Source organism: Suricata suricatta, chromosome 9, assembly GCF_006229205.1.
Source record: "Suricata suricatta isolate VVHF042 chromosome 9, meerkat_22Aug2017_6uvM2_HiC, whole genome shotgun sequence".
NCBI classification, from domain to species: Eukaryota; Metazoa; Chordata; class Mammalia; order Carnivora; family Herpestidae; genus Suricata; species Suricata suricatta.
The window spans coordinates 96,676,957-96,702,587 of NC_043708.1; the positions used below are offsets into that span (position 1 = coordinate 96,676,957).

General features: G+C 35.9%; 1 protein-coding gene across 1 annotated transcript in view; it reads right to left on the reverse strand.

The window, feature by feature from the left end:
- The window catches only part of ADAM10 (ADAM metallopeptidase domain 10), a 133,684-nt gene that overhangs the window by 41,586 nt on the left and 66,467 nt on the right, over positions 1-25,631 (reverse strand). Inside the window, exons 5-6 of the mRNA XM_029951142.1 lie at positions 13,936-14,036; positions 1,597-1,743 (exon numbers count right to left, since the gene is read on the reverse strand). Of these exons, the coding sequence (XP_029807002.1) occupies positions 1,597-1,743; positions 13,936-14,036 (248 nt within the window). The remainder of the gene's footprint in view (positions 1-1,596; positions 1,744-13,935; positions 14,037-25,631) is intronic.

Here is a 25,631-nt window from a genome sequence, read left to right on the forward strand (position 1 = left end):
CACTGAGGCACCTGGGTGGCTCAGTCAGTTAAGTGTCCAACTCTTGATTTCAGCTCAGGTCATGATCTCACAGTTTTGTGGCTCGGACCCCACATTGGGTTCTGAGCACTGACCACACAGAGCCTGCCTCAGATCCTCTATCATCCTCTCTCTCTGCCTCTCCGCAAGTTGTACTCTGCTCACTCTCTTTCTCAAAAAAAAAAAAAAAAAAAATCTTGCTGCTTCGGCCAACCGATCCATTACAGTTTGCGGTGTTTTCACTATCACAACTCTACCAAGAGCAGCTTTAAACTCATCAATAACCTTCTAGTTAACTAAAAACCAACCTTTTATAGTCTTTTTCTTCCAGTATCACTGGAGCATAATTGACAAATAAAACTGTAAGATGTTTAAAGTGTACATCTTGATGATGTGATACATGTATACATTATGAAAGAACTCCTCCACTAGTAAATTAACACACTGTAGTCATTCTTCATTCTCTTTGATATCTCTACAATGTGACATTTTGTTTTGAAACCTATTTCTTCCTTGGCTAACTCCAGTTAATCTCCTACAAGTTTAACTATTATATTTCCCCCATAGCTTCTCACCCTCATCCTACTCACTGTATACAGATATTACCCCTCAGTTTCTTCCCTTTTGATTTCATTCTCTTCCCTTATTTGAACTATATCTTTTGTACTCGTAAATTCTATGCAGAAAGGTTAAACTCTCCCAAACTTCAGGTCTACATTTTCAATATCCTAAGGAATGATCACTCAGCTTTTAAACACATCTGAAATTAAGCTAGTCAACACCACCAACATGAGTTCATCATTTATACTACTGGGACCTGAATCCTCTTAGTCTCAAATCAAATTTGGAGTCAAAATGCATCATCAAACTCCCACTGGGAATCTTCAACAGGAAGGATATCTTAGATGGCTATCTCCAAAAATGTTTTACTTTATAATAAGTGTTGAGAAGATACAAATGCAAATAATGCAACTCCAAAAGTACGAAGTAAAAAAAAAAAGTGCTAAGTACAATAGGAATACAGAATAGAAATTAAATGCTTCTCTTTGGAAGGATTTCTCTATTCTTCCATTCTTTAGGACCATGGTTGAAAATTCAACCCTCTTACTCTAAAATACAGAGAACAAAATGAGGGTTGCTAGAGAGATTGTGGCTGGAGGATAGGGCTAAATAGGCAAGAAGAATTAAAGAGGACACTTGTTGGGGTGAGTGCTGGGCATTACATGCAGGGGATGAATCAACGGACTCTACTCCTGAAATCATTATTGCACTATATGCTAATTAACTTGGATGTAAGCTCACAAAAAATAAAAATTTAAAAGAAAAGAAAACTCAATCCTCTTTTCAAAACTAAGATCCAGTGCTATCAACTTCCTGAAATCATTTTTTTACACTTCAGCTTTGGATGACTCTAAAACATCCTAACTGGTCTTTCAGTCATCTGTGTACTTATCCTACTTATTTTACAATTATTAAAAATATGTATTTTGTCAAAAAAGAGATATGCCATAACTTTAGTTGTACAGGTGTAATGAAGCAGTAGAAGAACTCCTAAAATAGTAGCAAAATTATAAGTACCTGGGCAATCACAGCTTCTCGTGTTCCATAATATTTAAAGAACAGATGATCAGTCTGAATATAAAGCTGACAAGTATTTCTTTCAGCTGAAGTTGTACGTTTTTTCCTCAAGTGTTCTGGACCATTAACAGCATGTTCTTGAGGTGTCTATATGTCAAAAAAAGAGTCATTTCTGATAATTAGTATGCTTCACTATTATAACTTCATATAGCTAAAAATACACATTAGGTGCAATTTTGTATTCTGCTTTATTATGTAACGCCACAGGTATTCCCCCACACTATTACATTTCTTATAAATCTCAGTCTCATGACATTCCACTCTATAAATGACTTATGATTTATTCAAGCAATTCTTTCACTTTTAAACATTTTCAAAACGTATTTTTAAATATATAATCCTTTAAATATAAAGCTAATCTTATAAGTAGCTTATAATACTTTGATATTTTCTTCTCTCTACCTCTAATACCCAATCTATTACCCAACCCCGTCAAACTGATCTATTACCTAGAGAAAATGCCCATTATCTCTGGTGCCCTCACATTAGCCCAAGCTACCATCACTTATTACCTAGAGTACTGCAATATCTCTACTGGCCTTCCCTCTATTCTCCAAACCATCTATTCACCATCTTTGCAAAGTGCCAATTTGCAAATATTACCCATCTGCATAATATATATCAATGGCTTCCTACGGCTCTAAAGATAAAACCCTAAATGCTTTACATGGGCCACCAAATCAACACTGCAGTTTCAGCTTACCTGCCCGGTTTCTTCAAAGGGAGACTCCACCACATAACCCAACCCTAGCTCTCTGCGCTACAGCTGAACAGGCCTTCTTTCCAATCCTCCAACATCGTCTGTCTCCTGCAAGTCTTTGCAATGCTACAGCTGCCTCTCCGAACCTAGCTTTTTCCTTCAGACTCATCAATTATACCACTTTACAGAACCATGTACCCATGTCCCTTCCATAGTACAACCTTACAGTATATTGTGTGGTGACTGGTTTAATTTCTGTCCCAGCCCACCACCATTACTTCAACCACTAGAAAAGGAGCTCCAGAAAGAACAATCTCCGTGTTTGCTTCTCACTATACTGCTATCACCTAACACAGACTTGGCAGGCAAAGAGGAGATACTCAGTAAGTATTTATTTAAAGAATTAATACTGCTACTGAATCTAAGCATTTAAACATTTGCCGACATCTTAGGACTCCATTTTAGATGAGTTTTGATGACACAGTTACGAAGAATTCAAATTAAATTAGATTTGGGGCACCCGGGTGGCTCAGTTGGTTAAGCGTCCAACTTCGGCTCAGTCACTATCTCACTGCTCATGAGTTTGAGCCCAACATCAGGTCTGTGCTGACAGCTCAGAGCCTGGAGCCTTCTTTGGATTGTTTGTCTCCCTCTCTTTCTGCCCCTCCCCTGTTTGCATCTGTGCGCTAGCTCACTCTCTCTCTCTCTCTCCTCTCAAAAATTAAAAATTAAAAAAAATTTCTTAACCAAATTAAATCAGATTAAAGCCACAATTCCAAATTTACAGTCACATTTCATACTTTCCTTCTCCCTTGACAATTCCATGTTTAATTGTTCTTTCAGTTACCACCTTCATTTTGCTTTTTTCTATTTTCATTGAGTACAGCATTCTAAAATGGCAGTTACTCAGCTTCAGCACACTCCACTCTCTTGTGGTTTCAACAATCTCCAATGAAAAAAGAACTGTCATTTTTACTGTTGCTTCTTTGAGGGTGACTAGATTTTTTTTTTTTTTTTTTTACTGGTTGCTTTTAAGAATATATATCTTTTGGTTTTAGACTTTTCTAATAACATCCTAGGGTGTTATTTTCAGTGTAAAGTATTTATCATGCTCTAATTACAGGGCTTACCAAAAATATTGATATGCTCTGTCATATTTGGAAAATTCTCTGCCCTATTTCTGTGTCATTTTTTTTTTCCACCTGACAGATCAATTATACATATGCTATACCTTCTTAATGAATCTCCTATCTCTTTTCTCTATTTTATTATCCTTTTGCTTCTGACTGGTTCATTCTGTTTTCTTATGATATACCATCCAAATCTAAATCCATCAAATTCTTGGGGCGCCTGGGTGGCTCAATCAGTTAAGCGTCCGGCTTCGGCTCGGGTCATGATCTCACAGTTCGTGGGTTAGAGCCCCGCTTTGGGCTCTGTGCTGACAGCTAGCTCAGAGCCTGGAGCCTGCTTCGGATTCTGTGTCTCCCTCTCTCTCTGACCCTCCCCTGCTCACACTCTGTATCTCTCTCTCTCAAAAATAAATAAAAAATATTAAAAAAAAATAAATCCATCAAATTCTTAATTCTGTTGTTATATTTTTCAATTCTAGAATTTCCATCAGACTCTTTTGTACATTTTCAGTTTCCTGCTGCAATTTTAAATTTCATCTTTACTTACTTGGACATATTAGAGTCTGTATCTGCGTCTGATCATTTCATTACCTGGAAACCTTTAGGCTGTTTACATGTCTGACACCCCCTCGCCGTCCCCCCCCCAGAATTGAGCTCTTTGCAGGTGTATACTCTATTTCATTTATTCTTGCATCACTGATGTTTGGAATACAATTTTCTCCTATTGTTCTTCCATCATGTTATCTTGTTTGTTCATATGCTTATTATTTTTAACTGAGTGTCAAACAACGTATATGAAAAACCACAGATAGAATTTTAGACTTCAGGTGATGATATCTTTCTCAACAGAATTTATTTTTGCTTCTGGCCATCACAGTTAGGCTTGATGCACTACTAATCCTGGATTACTTTACCTTAATCAGAGATGAAGCAGCTATGATGTAAAGCTGTAATCCCTGTGCTAGGAAGAGGTAGAACATTTTTTTGACCCGCCCTTACTTCAAGATCCAAACCTAAAGCACTACTGAGAAGGCCCCAGCCTCAAGACTCTGGAGAATTCTACTCTTCTCAATCTCTCAGCTACCTTATCAGGAAGTAGAAGACAGAGCTGGAGGAAAGGGAGACCCAAATGCCATGCTCACTTTTCTAGTCATCCTCATATTTTCCTAAAATCTAGCCCCATAATTCTTCATAGCCTTGTTCTCTCCCCAATGCCTCCAAGCCAATACACAAACACACACATGCAGACACACATACAAACATCCACCTATGTGCTTTAAAAAAAATTTTTTTTAATTGTATCTTGAGACTGGATTGGTTTCTATTAGTGGTTCTAAGCAGGAAAAGGATCACTCTATGTCTTGAAAACAATTTTTTGTTGATTTTATGTATTCTGAATATTGTCTCAAAGCTTATAACTGTCTTCATTTTAAGGTGTCTTTTACTCTTAATTTTCATATAGTGAAATATATCAAATTTTTTATAGTCAAAGACTTTATGTCATATTCTAAGAGTTTCTCTACCCTAAAAGCCAAAATATTTGAAAATATCTTTTCAAATGATTTGCCCATTTTTTTAAATTGGAATTTGATGCATTATTTTTAGTGAGTTTTTATACTTCTTTGTATATTCTGGAGAAGCCTTTTGCAGTTAGATGTTCTGTTGACATTTTTTCACAGTCTCTGGCTTTTTACATTTTCTTAACTGTGTCTTTTGAGAACACTTTAATTTTGACAAAGTCCGACTGATAAATTTTGTAGAGTGCGTTTTTTTTTTTGGTTTTTTTTTTTTAGTATTTATTTTCAGACACAGAGAAAGAATACACGACAGGGGGAGAGGCAAAGAGTGAGGGAGAGAGAATCCCAAGCAGGGTCGATGCTTAGCTCAGACCCTGATGTACAGCTCAAACCCATGAACTGTGAGATTATGACCAGACCCAAAGTCAAGAGTCAGACGCTCAACCAACTGAGCCACCCAGAGCCCCTAGGGTGAGTATTTTTGTGTCCTAAAAAATTATGGCCCATGCCAAAGTCACAAAAATTTCTCCTGTTTTTTTCTAGTTTATGTTTTAGCCTTAAGTATATACATTATCTATTTTCAGTTAAATTTTATATGAGGTGTTAAGTGTATAGGTTGAGATTCAATTTTTTTTTCCCATATGGATATCCAATTAAGTATAGTGATGCCATTTGTCAGACTGCTCTTTCCTCCTTTAAATTACCTTGGGACTTTTGAGGAAACCAACTGACTTTATGGACTCTCTATTCTGTTCCATTGATCTATACATCCAACCTTACATCAAGAGGACACTATCTTGATTAATATAGCTATATAGTTAAGTCTTAAAATCATGCAGTGTAAATCCTCTAGTATGTGCTTTTTTGAAAATTCTTTTGGCTATTCTAGGTCCTTTACATTTCAGCCTAACCTTCAGAATCAGTTTACCAATTACTAGATAAATCCCCACTGAGATTTTGATAGGCGTTGCACTGACTCTACAGAACCTGGGGAGAACTGATGTATTGAGTCTTCCAAACAATAAACACTATTTATTAAGATATTTTATTTTTCTTGGCAAAAGTTTTCATATATATGCCTCGTGAATATTTTATTAAATTTTTTAAGTATTTTATATTCTTAATGATACTTTTAGAAGTTTTTTTAAAGTTTACTTCTTTTTTTTTTTAAGAAATTCATTGGTTCAAATCAAGTTTTTCTTTTAATTTTTTTTAATTATTTATTTTTGAGAGGCAGAGAGAGACAGCACAAGCAGGGGAGGGTCAGAGAGAGAGGGATATACAGAATCCGAAGCAGACTCCAGGCTCTGAGCTAGCTGTCAGCACAGAGCCTGATGCGGGGCTCGAACCCACAAACCATGAGATCATGACCTGAGCCGAAGCCAGACACCCAACCAACTGAGCCACCCAGGTAGCCCTAAAGTTTATTTATTTTGAGAGAGACAGAAAGAAGGAGTGAGAGAATGTAGAGGAGAGGTAGAGAGATGGGGAGAGAGAATCCTCAGCAGGCTCCACATTGTCAGCTCAGTGCTCAATGCAGAACTCAAACTCATGAACCACAAGATTATGACCTGAGCAGAAATCAAGAGTCAGATGCTTAACTGACTGAGCCACCCAGGCACCCCTAGAGAGTTTTTTAAAATTTCATTTTCTAAATGCTCATTGGTAGTTTACAGAATACAACTGATTTTTGCATATTGATTTTTTTATCTATACCATGTCCTTGGAAATTTTACTTATTAATTTTATAACTTTTCCTAGGTTCATTAGGATTTTCTAACCATATTCTCAATTCACTCACAAATAAATGCAGTTTATTTTCTTTACAATCTATATGCCTTTCATTTCTTTTTCTTGCATAATTATGCTATGACCATGATGTGTTATCTTCTTTTATATACTGCTGAATTTGACTTGTTAATATTTTAAGAAATTTTGCTTATATATTTATAAGGGATGTTCTCAGTTCAAGTCCTGCATCGGGCTCTGTGTTGATAGCTCAGAACCTGCAGCCTGCTTTGGATTCTGTCTCCCTCTCTTTCTGTACCTCGCCTGCTTGCACTCTGTCTCTGTCTCTCAGAAATGAATAAATGTTAAAAGAAATTTTTTAATGTAAAGACACAGTGTAAAAGGATAACAAAACATGTACCATACAAGCACTCATCATAAGAATGTTAGAGTAACCATATTAATATCAAGAATGTATATCAGTTTACAAAATATTACTGCAGACAAGGAGGGACATTTTACTTCAAGGACAAATAATCCTAAAAGTTAGTTAATAGTGCAGTTAGTAAAAGAGCTATAAAATATATTAAGGAAAAACTGACAAAACTGAAAGGAAAAATGGAAAAATCTACAAATTATAGTCAGAGTACACTCCTTTCTGAGTAGACAAGTTGACTGATAGAGCAAGTAGATAGAAAAGTAGATAGAAAATCAGTTAGGATATAGGGTATTTGAGCACCACTCTAAACCAACCCAACCTAATTGGCACGCTCTCCACTTAACAGTAGCAGATACACATTCTTTACAAGGGTATATGAACATTTGCTAACATGCTAGGCTGCAAAATAAGTCCCAATAAGTTTAAAAGGTTTGAAATTACATAGAATAAGTTCTTAAGTCTCAAGAAAATCAAATGTGAAATATAATTTTGGGGGTTTGGAAAATCCCAAAATTTTTAGAAATTAAGTCATATCTAAATAATGCAACTGGAAAAAATAACACAATTGGAAAACATTTTGAAGTGAATGATAACAGAAACACAAGATAATAAAATTCGTTAGATTCAGCTTAAGTTGAATAGCCACTGAAAGAAAATTTAAATGCAAGAAATGCTAAAAAGGTACTAGATGGAAATTTAAATGCAAGAAATGCTAAAAAGGTACTAGATGGAAATTTAGGTCTATTCAAAAGAAGTGAAGAATGAACATTAAACATCTACTAACAACAAAGAATGTAAAGTTTTAAATGATCGTATTGGAAAAGAAGAAAGATCTAGGTATCAGTCATATAAGCCTCTGCATTATAAAGCTAGAGGAGAGGTAGCCTGGATGGCTTAGTTGGTTGAGTGTCCAATTCTTGATTTTGGCTCAGGTCATGCATGATTTCACGGTCAGGGGATTGAGCTTTTTGTTGGGCTTTTGAGCATGGATCCTGCTTAAGATTCATTCTCTCTCTCTCTCTCTCTCTCTCTCTCTCTCCCTTTCCCTCCCTCCCTCTCTCCCTCCCATGGCCCCTCTCCCCTGTTGCACTCTCTTAAAGAAAAAAAAAGCTAGATTAGGAAGTGCAAATTAAACTCTAAGTAGGAGGAATAAAGCAATGAGTAAGAGTGATATCTATGTTATAAAAACAAGAGAAAAGCCAATAGAAAATATTGAGCCCAAGTCAAACACAACAGATTGAGACACCCAGGCATCCCTCTGTGTTTTTATATTTAAACTGCATTTCTTTTAGACAGATTTGGTCTCACCTCTTTTATCATTCTTACCATTCAGCTTTTTAAATCTATGTGTGTAGTCCCTTTATATTTAATGTAATCATCAATATGGTTAAATTTAATATTACCATCTTGGTATTTATTTTCTATTTGTCCCAAATGTTCTTTGTTCTTTTTTTATTTTTTCCCCTACCTACTTTTGGATTAACTGAATATTTTAAATTACAGTTAATCCTTGAACAACCCAGGGAGTAGGGATGGCAACCCCTCACAGAGGTGAAAATCCACATATAACTTTTGACTCCCCCAGAACTTAAACTACCACAGCCTGTTGCTGAATGGAAGCCTTGCTGATAATATAACTAATAAGTTAACATATATTTTGCATATTATGTACTATATTCTTATTATAAAGCTAATCAAAAGAAAGAGAAAATACATTCACAGTGCTGTAACTTATGTACTATACAGTATTTACAGAAAAAAAAATCTACATATAAGTGGACTTGTGCTGTTAAAATCCACGTTGTTCAAGGGTCAACTGTACATAAGATTTCCTTTACTGCCTTGTTAACTGTATCTTCATTATTTTTTTCAGTGGTAACTCCAGGACAGCGGACATTATGCATAAATCTTCTTTAAAGGACTGCTATATAAATACTTAAGACTTTGGGGACACATTGTCTCTGTTACAACTACTCAACTCTACCAATATAGCTCAAAGGCAGCCACAAACATACATCTATGAATGGCTGTGGTTGCAATCCAATAGAACTTTATTTACAAAAACAGGCAGCTGACAAAAGGGCTGTAGTTTGCTGAGCTGCACACTAGAGTGTCCAATATCCAACTTTTAAATAGCACTGTCTACCTGTCAAAATTATGCTGCTTCCAACAGTGCATAAAAACTTATAACAATATATTTCCACTCCTCTGCCTCCTTTCCTGTGTGCTATTATCATAAATTTTGATTCTTCATATATTATATGTTCATTTTACATTGTTACTATTTTAAATAATTATCTTCTTAAAGGAAATACTTAAATGATAAAAATGTCCTCAGGGCACCTGGTTGGCTCAGATGGTTTAGCATCCGGCTTCAGCTCAGGTCATGATGTCACGGTTTGTGGGTTCGAGCCCCGCATCAGGCTCCGTGCTGACAACTAGCTCAGAGCCTGGAGCCTGCTTCGGATTCTGCATTTCCCTCTCTCTCTCTGTCCCTCCCCTGCTCACACTGTCTCTTTCCCTCTCTCAAAAATAAATCAAACATTTTTAAAAAGTTTAATAAAAAATGTCCTTTGTATTTTACCTGTGTATTTACTATTTTATGCTCTTCACCTCTTTGTATAAGTCTATTTTCACCCAGTATTCTTTTTCTATCTGAAAAACATCCCTTAACATTTCTTGCAATGTAAACCTCCTAGAAGTAAATTCTCTCAGCTTTTGTCTAAAAATGATCTTTAGCAGCACCTGCGTGGCTCAGTCAGTTAAGCATCCGATTTCAGCTCAGGTTATGATCTCGCAGTCCATGAGTTTGTGCTGACAGCTCAGACCCTGAAGCCTGTTTCGGATTCTGTGTCTCCCTCTCTCCCTCTGCCGCTCCCCTGCTCGTGTTCTGTATCTCTCAAAAATAATAAACATTAAAAGAAAATTTAAGATCTTTAATTTGCTCTCATTTTTAAGTATTATTTTCACAGAATAAAGGATCCTAGTTTGATAGGTTTCTTTCAACATTTTGAAGATGTCATTCCATATATGTCTTGTTTGCAGTGTGTGATAAGCAGTCAGCAATTATTCTTACAATATTTGCTCCCCTGTATGTAAACGTATCTTCTTTTCTATGGCTTTTTATTTTTAAGGACTTTATTTTGAAGTAATCTCTACATTCAACGTGGGGCTCAAACTCACAATCCTAAGACTGCATGCTCCACCAATGGAGCTAGCCAGGTGCCCCTCTATGGCTGCTATTCTGATTTTCTCATTTCCAGTAATTTAATTTTAATATGTCCTGGTATGATTTTATCTTTATCCTGCTGGAGTTTCACTGAGCTTCTTAGGCTATGGATCAAAATTTTTCTTCATATCTTAAAATTCTGGAAACATTAGTCTTTCAAATATTTTTTCTACACTCCTTCCTCCTTGGACTCCAATTATTTTCTTTCTGTGGTTAGATTTGGATTGTTTCTGTTCTTCTATTGTCCCTTATTCAAGTTTATTCATGTTATCTTCCGCAGTAACTAATTAAGTCTATCCATTAAATTTTCCAACTTAGAAAACGTACTTTTCAGTTTGTAAGTTACATTTGGTTATTATAATTTCTATTGTTTGTTTTCATGTTTTTCTGTAATTGTTTGAGCATATTAATAATAGTTGTTTTAAAGTCCTTGTGTGCTAATGCCTGTACTTTTTGGTTGTTTGTAATCATTTTCATCTTTTTATCATCTAGTAATATTTCTTCAATGTTAGACATTCAAATGTAACATTACTAGATATTTACATTGTGGCATATCTGCATTGTGTTCTCTTCTAATAAATATTGAATTTTTTTTGACAGGGAATTCATTTACTTGGAATCACTTTTATCTTTTTCAAGCTTGGTTTTTCAGCTTAATAAAGGCAAGTTTGAAGTAGTCTTTATTCCAGGGTGAGGTCAAGCTATTCCTAGAATGTCTTGGGATCTAGACCAAGTGTAATTCCTTATAGTTGTTCAATTTATAGGTTCTTCAGTAGTGTGTCTTTCTCTAATAGTTGTCTATTAAAATCTCACCCTGTGCATGCACAGATTGGTATTCACCTAAAACTCAAGGCAACCTCTGTCCAGATACCTGGGGCTTTTTCTCAGTGTAATCCTCTCCTCTCAGGTACTCTGCCCTTATGTCCAGGTATCTCACCCTTCCTAAACTTGAACTTGTCTCTTCAGCTCAGCAGGACTGCTATGTACTTCTTATTCTTCTTGAGATCCCCTTCCTCTGTGCCATACCTAAAATTTTGCCACCAGTCCAAAAAAAAAAAAAAATATATATATATATATATATATATATATATCAGGGAAATTACAGAGAGATTTATTTATCCTCTCTGAGATCTCAATCCTCATTCATTGCCTAAGTGACAAATGGTCCAACATTTGAAAACAATTCTTTCATATATTTTGTTCAGTTCAGTCTTTCATATATTTTGCAGGTATTCTAGTTGGAAATCAGTTACTCCACCACGAGAAGGAAAATCTCTACTTAGTTTTTCCACTAAGAGTTTCAAAGTTTTCATTTAGACATTTAATAGTTTAATATATCTGGATTTTATATATGATGTGAGATGGAGACCTGACTTCATTTTTTTTCCAAATGGACATTTTTTTCCAGCTTCAATTATTCAGTGGTCTCTACTTTTCCACACTGATTTGAGATTCCACCTCTACTACTTAACAAAGTTTCACACATGTATGGGTCTCTTTCTGAGTATTCAGTTTTATTCCTCTAGTCAGCTTGTTCACCCTATGCTAATATCACACTCTCAATTATTATAATAAATTATAAAATCTTCCAGAGAAAATCTCTCTTTCCGGCTTACAATCTTTAAGTGGTCCCTACTTCTTCTTTGCCTTTACTTTTCTGTATAACATTGTCAACCCATCATGTGGTGTGAATAACCCTGTTGTAATTTATATTGGAATTGCAGTGAATCTACAAATCAATGTGGGGGAAATTGATATTTTTATAATATGAGGTATTATTTTCCACAAATATGGTATATCTCTCCATTTATTTAAAAATCAATCTTCTTTAACATTTCTTCCAAAGTTTTATACTTTTCCTTATTTAAGCCTTATAATCCTTTGTTACACTGTTTCTTCAATACATGATATTCTTGAGACTATTATTAGTGATGTCCTCTCTTTCATTAAATTTCTGGTAGCTACTGCTGATATAAAGAAATGCAATCTACTTCCATATATGAAAGTTGTATATAGCTACTTCTAAACCCTTATATTTAGCAATCTATAGTCCTGTCCTCTCTATCCACGTCTCCAGTACCTTAGTATGGGCCACTATTCTCAACCGAAACAACTCTAAGTAGTCTCCCAGGCTAGTTTTGCACTCCACCTTGGAGTTAAAAATTCTTTTTTTTTTTTTTAACTTGTTTAAGTAATCTTAACACCTAACATGGGGCTCAAATTCATGACCCCGAGATCAAGAGTCACATGCTCTTCCACTCTTCTGACTAAGTCAGCCGGGAGCCCCTGGAGTTAAAAATTCTTTACTGGTCTTGCTATCTCTCCTTTGTATACACTATTCCTCCTGTCTTCCTATCTCTTTTAGCCAACCTAATTTCTCCTTATTCTTGTAGTTTCTGATTATTGTCCTCAAATATTCCTAAATTAACTATCCCTTTTATGCTTAATCCTCCTCTATCCCTTATCATCCTCAATTGTTTCTCTGTTTCCAATTAAACTACAGTTGACCCTTGAACAAACCCTTCACAGGTCTGAACTGTGTGAGTCCATTTATATGTGGATTTTTTCCCATACATAAACTACAGTTCTGTAAATGTATTTTCTCTTCCTTCTTTTTTCTTAATAACATTTTTAATCTAGCTTACTTTATTGTAATAATACACTATATGATCATATAACATACAAAATATATTAATCAACTGTGTTATTAGTAAAATATACAATCAATAGAAGGCTATTAGAAGTTTGGGGGGAGTCAAAAGTTACATGTGGATTTTCAATTGCACAACGGTCGGCATCCCTAATCATCATGTTGTTCAAGGGTCAAATTGTATTAACTTTTTGAGAATAAGCTTTTATCTTCATTTCCACATACACCCAGACCTACCAGTCTCTAACACGTGGTAGAAGACTGATACAAAATTGTTCAACAAATACAAAAGTAAAATCTCACTTGTACTTGAAAGATCCCCTAAAATAGAACTGTATGTGCCTCTCTGCAAATCAAAAAACACACAAATTTGCATTTGTGACTCAAGAAACTCAAGCAACATTACCCTATCTTACTACTTTTAGGAGGATGCCAAAATACATAATAAATGTTTACCCTAAAAATAATTTTTCATTTAAAATTTGTTTTTTTGAATAACTATTTTTAAGAAGGCAAAAAAAAAAGTTAAAAAAATAGTCAGTGGAGCACTGAGTGGCTTACTCAGTTACATGAACAGCTCAGGTCATGATCTCAAGATCTGTGGCTTCGAGCCCTGTGTCAGGCTCTGTGCTGACAGCTCAGAGCCTGGAGCCTGCTTCAGATTCAGTGTCTCCCTCTCTCTCTGACCCTCCCCAACTCATGCTATGTCTCTCTTTCAAAATAAACATTAAAATTTTTTAAAAGAAGTTTTAACTTAAAATAAAATAATATTTCTCCAGAGTGGCATATATCTTTCAGAAATTCTAGAACATATGTTTTTAATGCAGGAAAACATGCCCAAGATCATTTCCATTTCTTAAATGCAAGCTAGTATTAAAATCCTTACCTGTGTTACTTCCTCTACACCAGTCATCTGGTACTTCCTCATCCTTTCAAATACTGAATGATCTGCACAGCCCCCCTGTGGACCATATTTATGGGGATAGTCTAAAACACAAAGAAGTAATGTCATTACTATCACATATTACTAATTATCTGATAAGTAAAAAAAAAAACTGTCACAATTCATGAAAGCCACCAATTCTTTCTGAGCATTCTCATTTTAAAAACTGGCAGGTTTATAAGTTCTCCCTCAATAAAATATCACTGGTCTCTAGATTTTGGTCATATAGATGATTTGTGAATTCTAAAAAAGAACAATAATATTCTTTATTCTAGATTTAACTTTCCCAACCTTTCCTGCATGAGATATATAAAGTATGTTAATACCACAATTTACTTCATTTTGTAATTTATAATGTTCCCTCCAAACACATTAAATTTCATATGCTGCAAATGCATGTCTAAGCTGAACTACAGTTAGACTAATATTCTATTGGCTTGAATTCCTTCAATGAATACCAAATGGACTTAAGGGAAAGTGATCTAGGAACATGCTCGATGACATAGTAAAAGCAGACCGAATTTAAATTTCTTCAATGTGTAATTCAAGCGAATGCTTAGTAGCCAATAACAATTTTATCATCATTTGTTTTCCCTTTATAATTAAGCAGTGATTAATTTATTTTTAACTGAATTGATTCTATTTCTAGACAGCTGTTCCATTTTAGTTCAGTCATTTAAATGTTTATTCCATTCTCTCAAATTTCACGTATTTCTCCCTTCTTAGCGTTCTCCTTATTCATGAACATATTTCATAATTTAATCAAGTTACCACAATTAAGAGAACTGTCAAAATAAAAATACCAAGACATGGGTGAGAGGGGAAACACTGAAAAGTCCTTAAGTAGTTTAAGATATAATACACAGAATTATAATTAGAAGTACTGCACGTAAGTTTCTTAAGAAAATCTAGAAACTTTGGGCGCCTGGGTGGCTCCGTCGGTTAAGTGTCTGACTCTTGATTTCGGCGCAGGTCGTGATCTCATGGTTTGTGAGATGGAGCCCTTGTGTCAGGCTCTGCACTGAAAGTGTGAAACCTACCTGAGGTTCTCTCTTTTCTTCTCTCTGCCCTTTCCCTCCTCAAGTTCTTTCTCTCAACATAAATAAACTTTTAAAAAAAAATCTAGAACTTAGAATGGATACTAGTGGCCTATTTCTTTGGAAATACTAATTACTTTTTTTTTTTCCAAATTCATTTAAATTCTAGTTAGATAACATACAGTGTAAAACTGGTTTCAGGAGTAGAATTCAGGGATGCATCACTTACACATAACACCCACTGCTCATAATACAATACAAATTTAAACTGGCAGTTAAGAAGTAGGGGTATGGACAACCAACATTTACTGATATTAATAACTGACTTAAACTTTAAATTAGTTTTTTTATTAGAGGTCAAGACTGCAAAAGCTGTAAAATTCCAATAAATAAATGTGAAATGACAGACTTATAAAGGTATCACTTTATAACCTCACATGTATAAAGTGATTTAGGTAAGGATCATCAATGGATACTAAAACCATTAGGTGAAAGATGTGAGGTAACAGGATATTCATAGTCTCTGAAAGTACCACCCCATAAATTACTTATTAATTATAACGGGAAAAGATACTTTCACAGTGAAGATACGGTAATTACCACTTCATTTACCAGGTGATGAAGCTAAGCACTACCAGTAGTAGAAAGATATGTGCCTCTTAACATGATGCAATAAGGAATGCCCCGCGTTCCCTCCACAGTATTATTGACAAAATATGTCCACTGAATCTAATCATGAATAAACAGACAGACACACCAAAATGCAGAATTTCCTATAAGTCACTGACCTAGACATGTGAAAAATAGCAATGTCATTTAAAGTAAAGGGTAAAAAGGGTAAAAAACAAAACAGAAAAAGCTGAGAACTAAGGGTGGGGGAGCCGGGCAATTAAGACACTAAAAGAGACCTAATAAACAAATGCCAAAAAGGTATTTTTAGTACAACTGAAGAAATTTTATTCTAGACTGTACAGTATATGATATTATTGAATTAATGTTAAAAACATTTTTTTACACTTATTTTTGAGAGACAGAGCATGAACAGGGGTGGGTCAGAGAGAGAGGGAGACACAGAATCAGAAGACAAGCTCCAGGCTCCGAGCTAGTGGTCAGCACAGAGCCCGACGCGGGGCTCAAACCCACCAACCGTGAGATCATGACCCAAGCCGAAGTCGGATGCTCGACCAACTGAGCCACCCAGGTGCCCTGAATTAATGTTAAAATTTATAGGGGTCTGAGGCACCTAGATGCTTCAGTTGGTCAAGCGTCCGACTTCAGCTCGGGTCATGATATCACGGTTGGTGGGTTCAGGTGCTGCGTCGGGCTCTGTGCTGACCACTAGCTCGGAGCCTGGAGCCTGTCCTTGAATTCTGTGTCTCCCAATTCTGTGACTCCCTCTCTCTCTGACCCTCCTCTGTTCATGCTCTATCTCTCTCTGTCTCTCAAAAATAAATAAAACATTTAAAAATTTTTAAAAATTAAATAAAATAAAAATTTTAGGGGTGAAACACTACTCTAGCTATTTAGGAAAATGTACATATTCTTAGGGAATGTGTGTTTTAGGGGATGTATTTAAGTTTGGAATTTTCAAATTAAATTATGACTAAAAGACTGCAATATTGTTGGAACAAATTTAAATGATTTCAAAGTGGAAAACTAACACAACTGAAGTGCTAAATGAGAAAAAAGATTAATATGTATATTATTTTAACATTTCAAAGGTCAGCAGTGGGAAAGTAAAAATATAGTACCATCTAACATATGTCTAGTAAGAATCTACCACAAAGGCTGAAAAGCTTTACAATATGAATATGCCCAGATTTTAAATTCTCACCTTTTAGAAGATTTGGGGTTATTATCACCACAATACTGTCTTCTGATACTATAATTTTAACCTAAAAATATCCCACTAAGCCTTGCCCAGATTTTTAGAGGAATTTAACTTGCCTGAACCACCAGGTGAAAAAGTTTCTCAATACCAAAAACACTCATTCTAATAAATAAGGAAAAATTATACAGGCATACTCATAGACAAATTCATACACATTCTCAAGCACCTTTTTCAGTTAACAGAATGTAGACCCGTTGGAATTTTGCTACCTATTTTAATTGTTATTATAAAGCCAGGTTCAGAGTTTGATATTATTTATAAATACATAATTCTGTGCTATTTTATTTTACTTTCATACTAGGACAGTCCAGTCTATAGTAACTAAGAACATGGACTGATTCTTTGGCTTAGTTTTCCCTTAACTCATAGCTAAGGAAATGGTTTATATAAGATAACAATGTGTAAGAGGAGGAGTCCTTTTGCTGACCCTGTCAACAACTAGACAGATAAGTAAAAATGTGCTCAGAGTTACTGATAAAATATTTTGCCATATAAAATGGATGAAACTATACATTTTCAAAAGTTTAGTTTCTGTTCCAGTGTGATAAGCAACTAACTTATGATTCAATTAGTATGCTTTGTTCTTATTTTTCCATTAATGGGTCAGTTTGGGGTGCCCTAATTTAATTTGTTTATTAAGTCAGTATTTAAGTTAATAAGAATCCATTTTACCACTTACCTTGGGCTAATTTAAGTTCAATGAAATAAATGTATATTTACCATCTGATGAAATTCTTATAGTTGAATTAGACATCTCCCAATACACACACACAAAAGAGCTATTTTGACCCTTGAAACTAACATAGCACTGTATGTTAACTATATTTTAATTAATACTAAACACTTAAAAAACTATTTTAAACTATAGTTCTGATTTATCATAACATTTCTTAAAACCATCTTAGTAAGTCCCAAATCTAAACTGCTATCTCTCACACAGAGACATGAACACTGATGACCCTACTCCCAAATAAAAACCTATTTAACTGAGCCCTTCAAAAGACAAAACCTGTGAATAAATCATTACAATCAATTTTCAAGAACCTTCCCCTAAATGTCTACCATACTTGGTCTCCCCATCCCACATGCCTTACCACCACCAGAAGTAAAGGGGAGAGGAAAGGAAAAGAGAGGAGAGGAGAGGAGAGGAGAGGAGAGGAGAGGAGAGGAGAGGACAATTTTACAGGGCACCTGGTTTAGCGTCCAACTTTGGCTAAGGTCATGATCTCATGGTTCTTGGGTTCAAGCCCCACATTGTGTTCACTGCTGTCAGCACAGAGCCAGCTTTGTATCCTTTCGCGCCCCACCCACTGCCTCTCCCTAGCTCACATTCTTTCTCTCAAAAATAAACATTAAAAAAATAATAAACAATTTTACTCTTGGCTTAGTTTGGCAGCCATTGACCAACAGGTCCTCATTATACTGTGTACAAAGGTAGACTCAATTTCCCAGCTCCATTTCAAGTTAGGTGTGACATATAACCAAGTTCAAGTTGAAGGAATATGAGCAGTAGGGAAGTGCACTAGCCAGGATCCTCCATGTTCTTTTCACCTGAATGACTGGTGGGAGATACCCTGGGAACAGCATAAAATAACCCCCCCCCCCCAGATTCCTGGGGCACCTGGGTGGCTTATTGGGTTAGGCAGCCAACTTTGGCTCAGGTCATAGTCTCACAGTTTGTGAGTTTGAGCCCTGCAGCTGGCTCTGTGCTGACAGCTCAGAGCCTAGATTCTGCTTCAGATTCTGCTCTCTCTCGCTCTCTCTCTTTCTCTCTGCCCCTCCCCTCTCTCACTGTGGTCTCTCTCTCTCTCTCTCTCATAAATAAACATTTTTTTAAAAAGTTAAAAAGTACCCCAGATTCCTAAATTACTTATTGAAGAAAAGCTGCCTAATGAGGGATACTCACATTACACTATTACAGTTTAATGAATTTTAATGCATTTTGTCACTGAATATGGGGGCAATCTAGTACTGTAGTTAGCAGTGCCTTCATACATAGTGAAAACGTTTGTCAAGGAAAACAGAACAATTCATTTATACCTGCTCTTCAATGGCATATAGCAAATTTTTCCAATCGCAGGTAGTACCAAAATACTCTCAGACTAGCATATCAGAAATTGTTTAGCAGTGTTAGTATTTATTGTCATTTTCTGAATGTTTTCATTTATAACTAGTTTTCACTTACCCCAGTCAGAACTTTTGCCAAAAAAATCATCATATAGTTAAGTTGAAGACTGATACAGTACAGTAATAATTCCATCTTTTAACTAATAATAAAGCTCGTAAACCCTGTAACACCCAGATAAAATATTTTACATGCTGACAGAAATGTGCTATTATCACTGTTCAAAGAGTTTTTCAAAATTTACTCAATGCAAGATTTTCAGTTTTAGAAAGCAAAAAAGCTGTGAAGCTTGTTAGCAATGTGATTATAGGCCCACCACATGACAAATATGTCATAATAACATTTTTGTTATATATAATTTTTATATATTATGTATAATTTAGTTCCACTAAAATACTTCAAGATATAAATCAGTTGATAAGCTTGATACTATTCAAATTTGAGAAATAACAAATAAAATCTGATCATAATAGGAATTAGGATTTACCTCCATTCAATACACACTAAGAAATATATTTTGAATTTGTTTCTACACAAAGAAGAGCTACTACAAAGTACGTCTGGAAGAGAGAATTTAAACTTCCAAAAAGGAACCAGTAAATGTGCATGACTTTTAAATCTATTATCCTACTGAATTAAGACACAAAATAAAAATATCTCCATTTTAAACAACTATAACATCATTTTGTTTAATATAATGATAAGGGAAATCAGGATATACATGTCTGATTTATGTATATCCAGCAGTACCTATTATATAGTAACCCAATAAAATATACTTTCCAGATATTAGACACATTGACACTCATCATCAATATATTGCCACTGATGCTGGGCATTTGAACGTTATGATTAAGGTAAGCAGGGGTGCCTGGTTGGCTCAGTTGATTAAGTGTCTGACTTCGGCTCAGATCATGATCTCACAGTTTGTAAGTTCAAGGCCCGCATAGGGCTCTGTGCTGACTGCTCAGGGCCTGGACCCTGTTTCAGATTCTGTATCTCCCTCTCTCTCTGCTTTTGCCCCACTCTTACTTCATCTCTCTCTCTCAAAAATAAACATTAAGAAAAATTTTTTAAAACATTAAAGTAAGCAAATAAGTACTGCCTAATGGGTATCTCATCTATTTGATAAAATACATAAAGCTAATATATTTTTAGACATAAACATATATAGGTATACACACACATACATATTTGTGACACTATATATGTAGCTGATATTACAGTAGATTTCTACCATTCCTCCACAGTCAGAAGTCAAACACCTACTGGAGCACCTGGGTGACTCAGTCTGTTAAGTATCCAGACAGACTTCGGCTCCTGTCATGAGCTCACAGTTGGTGAGTTCAAGCCCCACGTCAGGCTCTGTGCTGACAGCTCAGAGCCTAGAGCCTGCTTCGGATTCTGTGTCTCCCCCTCTCTCTGCCCCTCCCTTGCTCATCCTCTGTCTCTCTCAGAAATAAAATAAATATTTAAAAACAAAAATTTTTAAGAAGTCAAACAAATACTAGTATAATAGCACACCATCTACAGGATAACATCAGCAGTTGAAAGGAAGCCAGCAGAAACTTAAGAACACAACCACCACCTAGCAGGCCATCATTCCCCACGGTGAAAGGACGGCCAATAGTAAGATCACTCTGCCTCACTGCACCTCCAATAAGTTGCATTTGCTGGAATCAAGAGAATATCTATGTTTCAAAAAAATCACCTCCTCTGATCCATCACCTGGCAGAGTTCATGAGACTCTTGCAGCATTGTCCAACTCCATTAAAAGAGCTCCAGCAAGAATCAAGGGGGAACCCAAGAACTCTTCCTGTTTTAGGGAAGACATTCCTCTGCCCCTCATGACTCTAAATACTCACAACTACCTACTACTTTCTGCCTTAGAACCCTCAAGGACTATTCTCACTGTAACCCAGCTTTTACACTCTTGAGACTATACCACCAACTACTCTAACGCATTATAGGCATTTACTACCCACCCCACCCCCAGGTCACTACTTCCCTTTATTTCCTTATTTTTAGCTCTTAACCCACGTTCACTCTCTCACATCATCCCAACATAATTCTTAGTGATTCCAACATTAATGTTGATGATCCTTCCAGTACACTTACCTTTTCTCCAATGATCTTCTACTTGAAGTTCTCATTTATACAATAATTATTTTGAACCTAATAACTGAAATCCATTTATAATTTCAACTTGCACATCCTACTTTCTTTCCACCAGTTGTCTTTTCAGAACATTCCCTCCAACAATTCTGCAACACCACTAAGACCTCTCAATCTACCAATGTTACAACCCTGTTCACTATCAATGAATATTCTTTCTTCTGTTTATTCAGCTTAAATCCAATAGTCAATTATTATCATAATTACTTCACTGCACTGGTTTGAAACTTCCTTTCCCTTCCCAACCAAACTCTCAACCAAATCCTGTTTAAAATGTACTTTCTACCTACACCCCTGCAACTAAATGGGCCTAGAAAAAACAGGTAACTATGATTATTCTCACTCAAAACTCATAATCTGTAAACCCTAGCAGCTCTCTGTGCTACCTGACATTGATACTATATTTACAAAGTCCATTCTCAATCCTATTTACCCAATTAACTGTAGGTAGGTACTCACTGCTGTGCCACATGAGCAGCGGCAATAAAACTGACCATGCCAGCTGAAACTATGATCTACATATCAACAGGGAAAATTATAATTTTTCCCAACCTTTAAAATACTTATACTCTTAATACTAAAACTCTTATTATTTATAAATGTATAGGAGAATGAAAATAATAAAACTATTATTTAGTATACCATACTTTAAAACATTAGAAACATGAAGAATTAGAATATCTAAAGAAAAGTGTGTTTTATTTCTTTATAAATTGTATTTTATAGATAATCAACTAGAGATACACTATTTTTGAAAGTTCGATATCTAGGGTAAAAAAGATATTTCCAAAGCAACAAAACAGTATTTACATATGCTTCAAATTCTGTCAGCACAAAACTGTCCCAACAGAAAAAAAAAGGAATCAAGTATAAAATTTTCCCTACATACTTTCAAAACTTCTAAAAGACCCTATTTTCCCTGGTCACCACATTAACTATGAAAGTGGACAATGACATTTTCCCTCTAAAATCACTGACAATATAATCCCCATTTCTAGAGAAAGCCTTTGTTCAACTAATGAATAAGCCCTCATTGTGATGCTAAATCATAGGATGCACTGTAGTTCCCCTGAAAAGGCCAAACAGCATATTCTTTCACAAAGAATGAATCATTGGTGTAGAATATTCAGCCTATTTAAAACAAAGATCAGCTTTAAATCTATTGCCTTTCTTCCAGTTCTTTAGCATGCCAACCTCTTGCTTTTGTTTTGCTGTAGGAGGGGCAAATATAAATAATACATATATTGTGATACCACCTCAAGCAGGAAACAGCTCTGGTTAACTCTCAATATTCCACTCCAGGAAGAGAGATACAGTTCAGATTCTGAACAGATTACTGTTCAGATTCTCTGTCCAACAGAACTGATACATAAAACACCCAATGCTTACTTACTTACTACATCCTAACTAGAGTAGACCTTGTATCCTCACTGTTCCCAGTAAGGCTTCCCCTACCGCAGTGTGACTGACAGATTAGAAGTTTGACTGCAGGGATATCTTAGTCGGTTAGGTGTCAGACTCGGTTTCGGCTCAGGTCATGATCAATTAGTGAGATCACGCCCCACATGGGGCTCCTTGCTGATAGCATGGAGTCTGCTTCAGATTCTCTCTCTCCCTCCCTCTCTGTCCCTCCCCTGCTCAGGTGGTGGTGTGTGAGAGTGTGCTCACTCGCGCTCTCTCTCACGCGCGCTCACTCGCTCTCTCTTTCACTCTCTCTCAAAATAAACATAAAAGTAAAAAATTTTTGACTACAAAAGCAAGGCCTTTTTTTGACTCTAGCAGTAAAAAATTAGATGTAATGTCTCCATTAACATGCTATAAATTACCAAATCCAATGAAATAGTCTGATTTTTATTATATTAGTGGAATTTAAAACAGACAGACTCCACAGACAAACAATGAACAAAAAGCTGTTTTGTTAATTTCTGGAGGGTAGGTGGGTAGGGTCCTTGCCCACAAAAATGCCAAAGTTGCCAAAAACCAACAAGGGCTCACTGAAGGAGAGTAAAAAAAAAAAAAGTAGACAAATTTTTTTTTTTATACAACAGAGGATGAGTTTGGAGGAATAAAGGGATAGGTAGGATGGACCCCAAATGTCCTTTCTTCTAACTCCAGTGGATAGGTGTTCCTTTCTCCCAAACACCTCATTCCCATTCCCCACATCTAGTCTGTATTTGGGGAGGGTGGGGACAGCATGGGAAGAAAGACATAGCATGATTGTCCTTGGGAAGGAGAGGAAATTGAAGATGGTCCCTTTTCCACATATACTCACAATACTCATCTCCCAGGAAACAGAAATGGGACGCTGAGGCAAGCGTGTCCTTCCCCATCCCTGGTTTTTCAGAAGAAAGGATTAGTGTTGGGGCCAAGCAGATCATGGGCATCAGGTCAGTAGGAGAATTGTTGCTCTATTATTCTGATCAATTATAAAGAGAATCTCTAGATTCTACGGTGTATTAGGATAAGACCTTCTGTGTCCACAGTATCTGGAAGTATCTTGTACAAATAAGACACTCAAATAATGTTAATAAATTATTCATGTGTCCACCACACTCAAACGTTTAAAATAATTAATCATTAAACCTATAAAACTTACAATTGAAACATGTATTGAAAACTTGTAACATACTGGTTTAACATAACCATTATTTCCACTTATTCAGTATGGGATACAGAAAATGGCTGAGTCCAGGCCAAAGAAGGTGCCAGTTTCATTTCTTTTCTGAAGTCCCTGAGCTGTGGCAGCTAAAAACTAGTATTATCAGGGTGCCTGGGTGGCTCAGTAGGTTAAGCAGCCCATTTTGGCTCAAGTCATGATCTCACAGTTTGTGGGTTCGATCTCCGCATTGGGTTCTGTGCTGACAGCTCAGAGCCTGGAGTCTGTTTCAGATTCTGTGTCTCCCTCTCTCTCTGTCCCTCCCCCACTCATGCTCTGTCTCTCTCTGTCTCAAAAATAAACTATTAAAAAATTGTTTTTTAAACAAATATTATCAGCCATGGTAGTAGCTATCTTTATCCTGTCTTCAGAGACTCTTTTCTCTACGTTCAAGGCTCAAGTCAAATGCCATCTCCCCGAGGAAGTTTCCTAAGTATCCCTAAGGTTCCTTCAGTGTATACTACCCTCTGTGCTCTGATGACATTTTGATTAAGCATTTATCACATTCTGACTATATTACTGAAGGATTTTCTTTTAAAGTCTTACTCCTTCCTATACATTCACAAATCAATAAACACTTGTTGAATTTAATTTTTCAGTGAGCAGCTAGTTTCCATTCCTCTTCAAAGGTCATCCATTAACCAAAGACCTATTAAATGCTGACTCTAATAACCTCCATTTGGCCTTCATTCCACCTGCAATAACTAGGAACTGTCTGTAACTTATAATTGTTTCTACATGAAGGTGTGTTCCAAATCGCTAATTTACAGATTCACTATAAAATAGAACCTGTTCAAAATTAGGGCACGCATGTACATAAATGTCCTAACTGTATGTCAATGTTATTTTTAATTGCATTAATTTCTTTACAAAACAAGTAATGAGAAAAAAACAACTATAAGTTACCAGACATCAGCAATACAAGAATAAATAGACACAGGGTACCATCCTCAAAGAACTTACAGTCTAGCTGGGGTGTCAGACTTATAAACAAGAATCCATTTAAATTCACCAAGTGTTACATGTTGACACAATTATCCACAGTTAATAAATGGTTAAATATTGGTTAAATTTAATTTACTCATTCTGTCAAGAGCTGTTTTCCTTTGATGCCTCTTCTGAAAGGTCTATCATATGGACAACTAACCTGTAAAATGCTGGATTCAAAACATAGTAAGGACTCACTAATACAGAAATGGCAGTAAAGAGAGGACACTCAGAACTGAAAGGTCAAAAAGACTTCTAGGAGATTATTTCTGAACTGCATTTCAAAGCATTAGTATTGGTGTGAGGGAAAAGAATCCATAAGATGAATGTTCCTTCTACTCTCTTGCTTCTGCAAGGTTCATCTTAAATTTCCAAAATGTCTCCTTTCTAAAGCTCAGGTTATAGACCAAAGACATTGAAAGTCTTTATATTTATTTCATCCTCTTGTCTTTTTTCAAACTTCATCATACGCAAAATGATGTTTAATCAACCAATAGTTGATGTGTTAATATCAAAAACTTTATAGGGAGTTTTATTTTTATTTTATTTTTTTAATTGTTTTTAATGTCTTTATTTTATTTTGAGAGACAGAGCAGAGAGCAAGCGGGGGGGACGGGGGGGGGGGGACAGAGAGAGAGGGAGACACAGAATCTGAAGCAGGCTCCAGGCTCTGAGCTGTCAGCACAGAGCCCAACGTGAGGCTCGAACTCACAGACTGTGAGATCATGACCTGAGCCAATGTCGGACATTTAACCGACTGAGCCACCC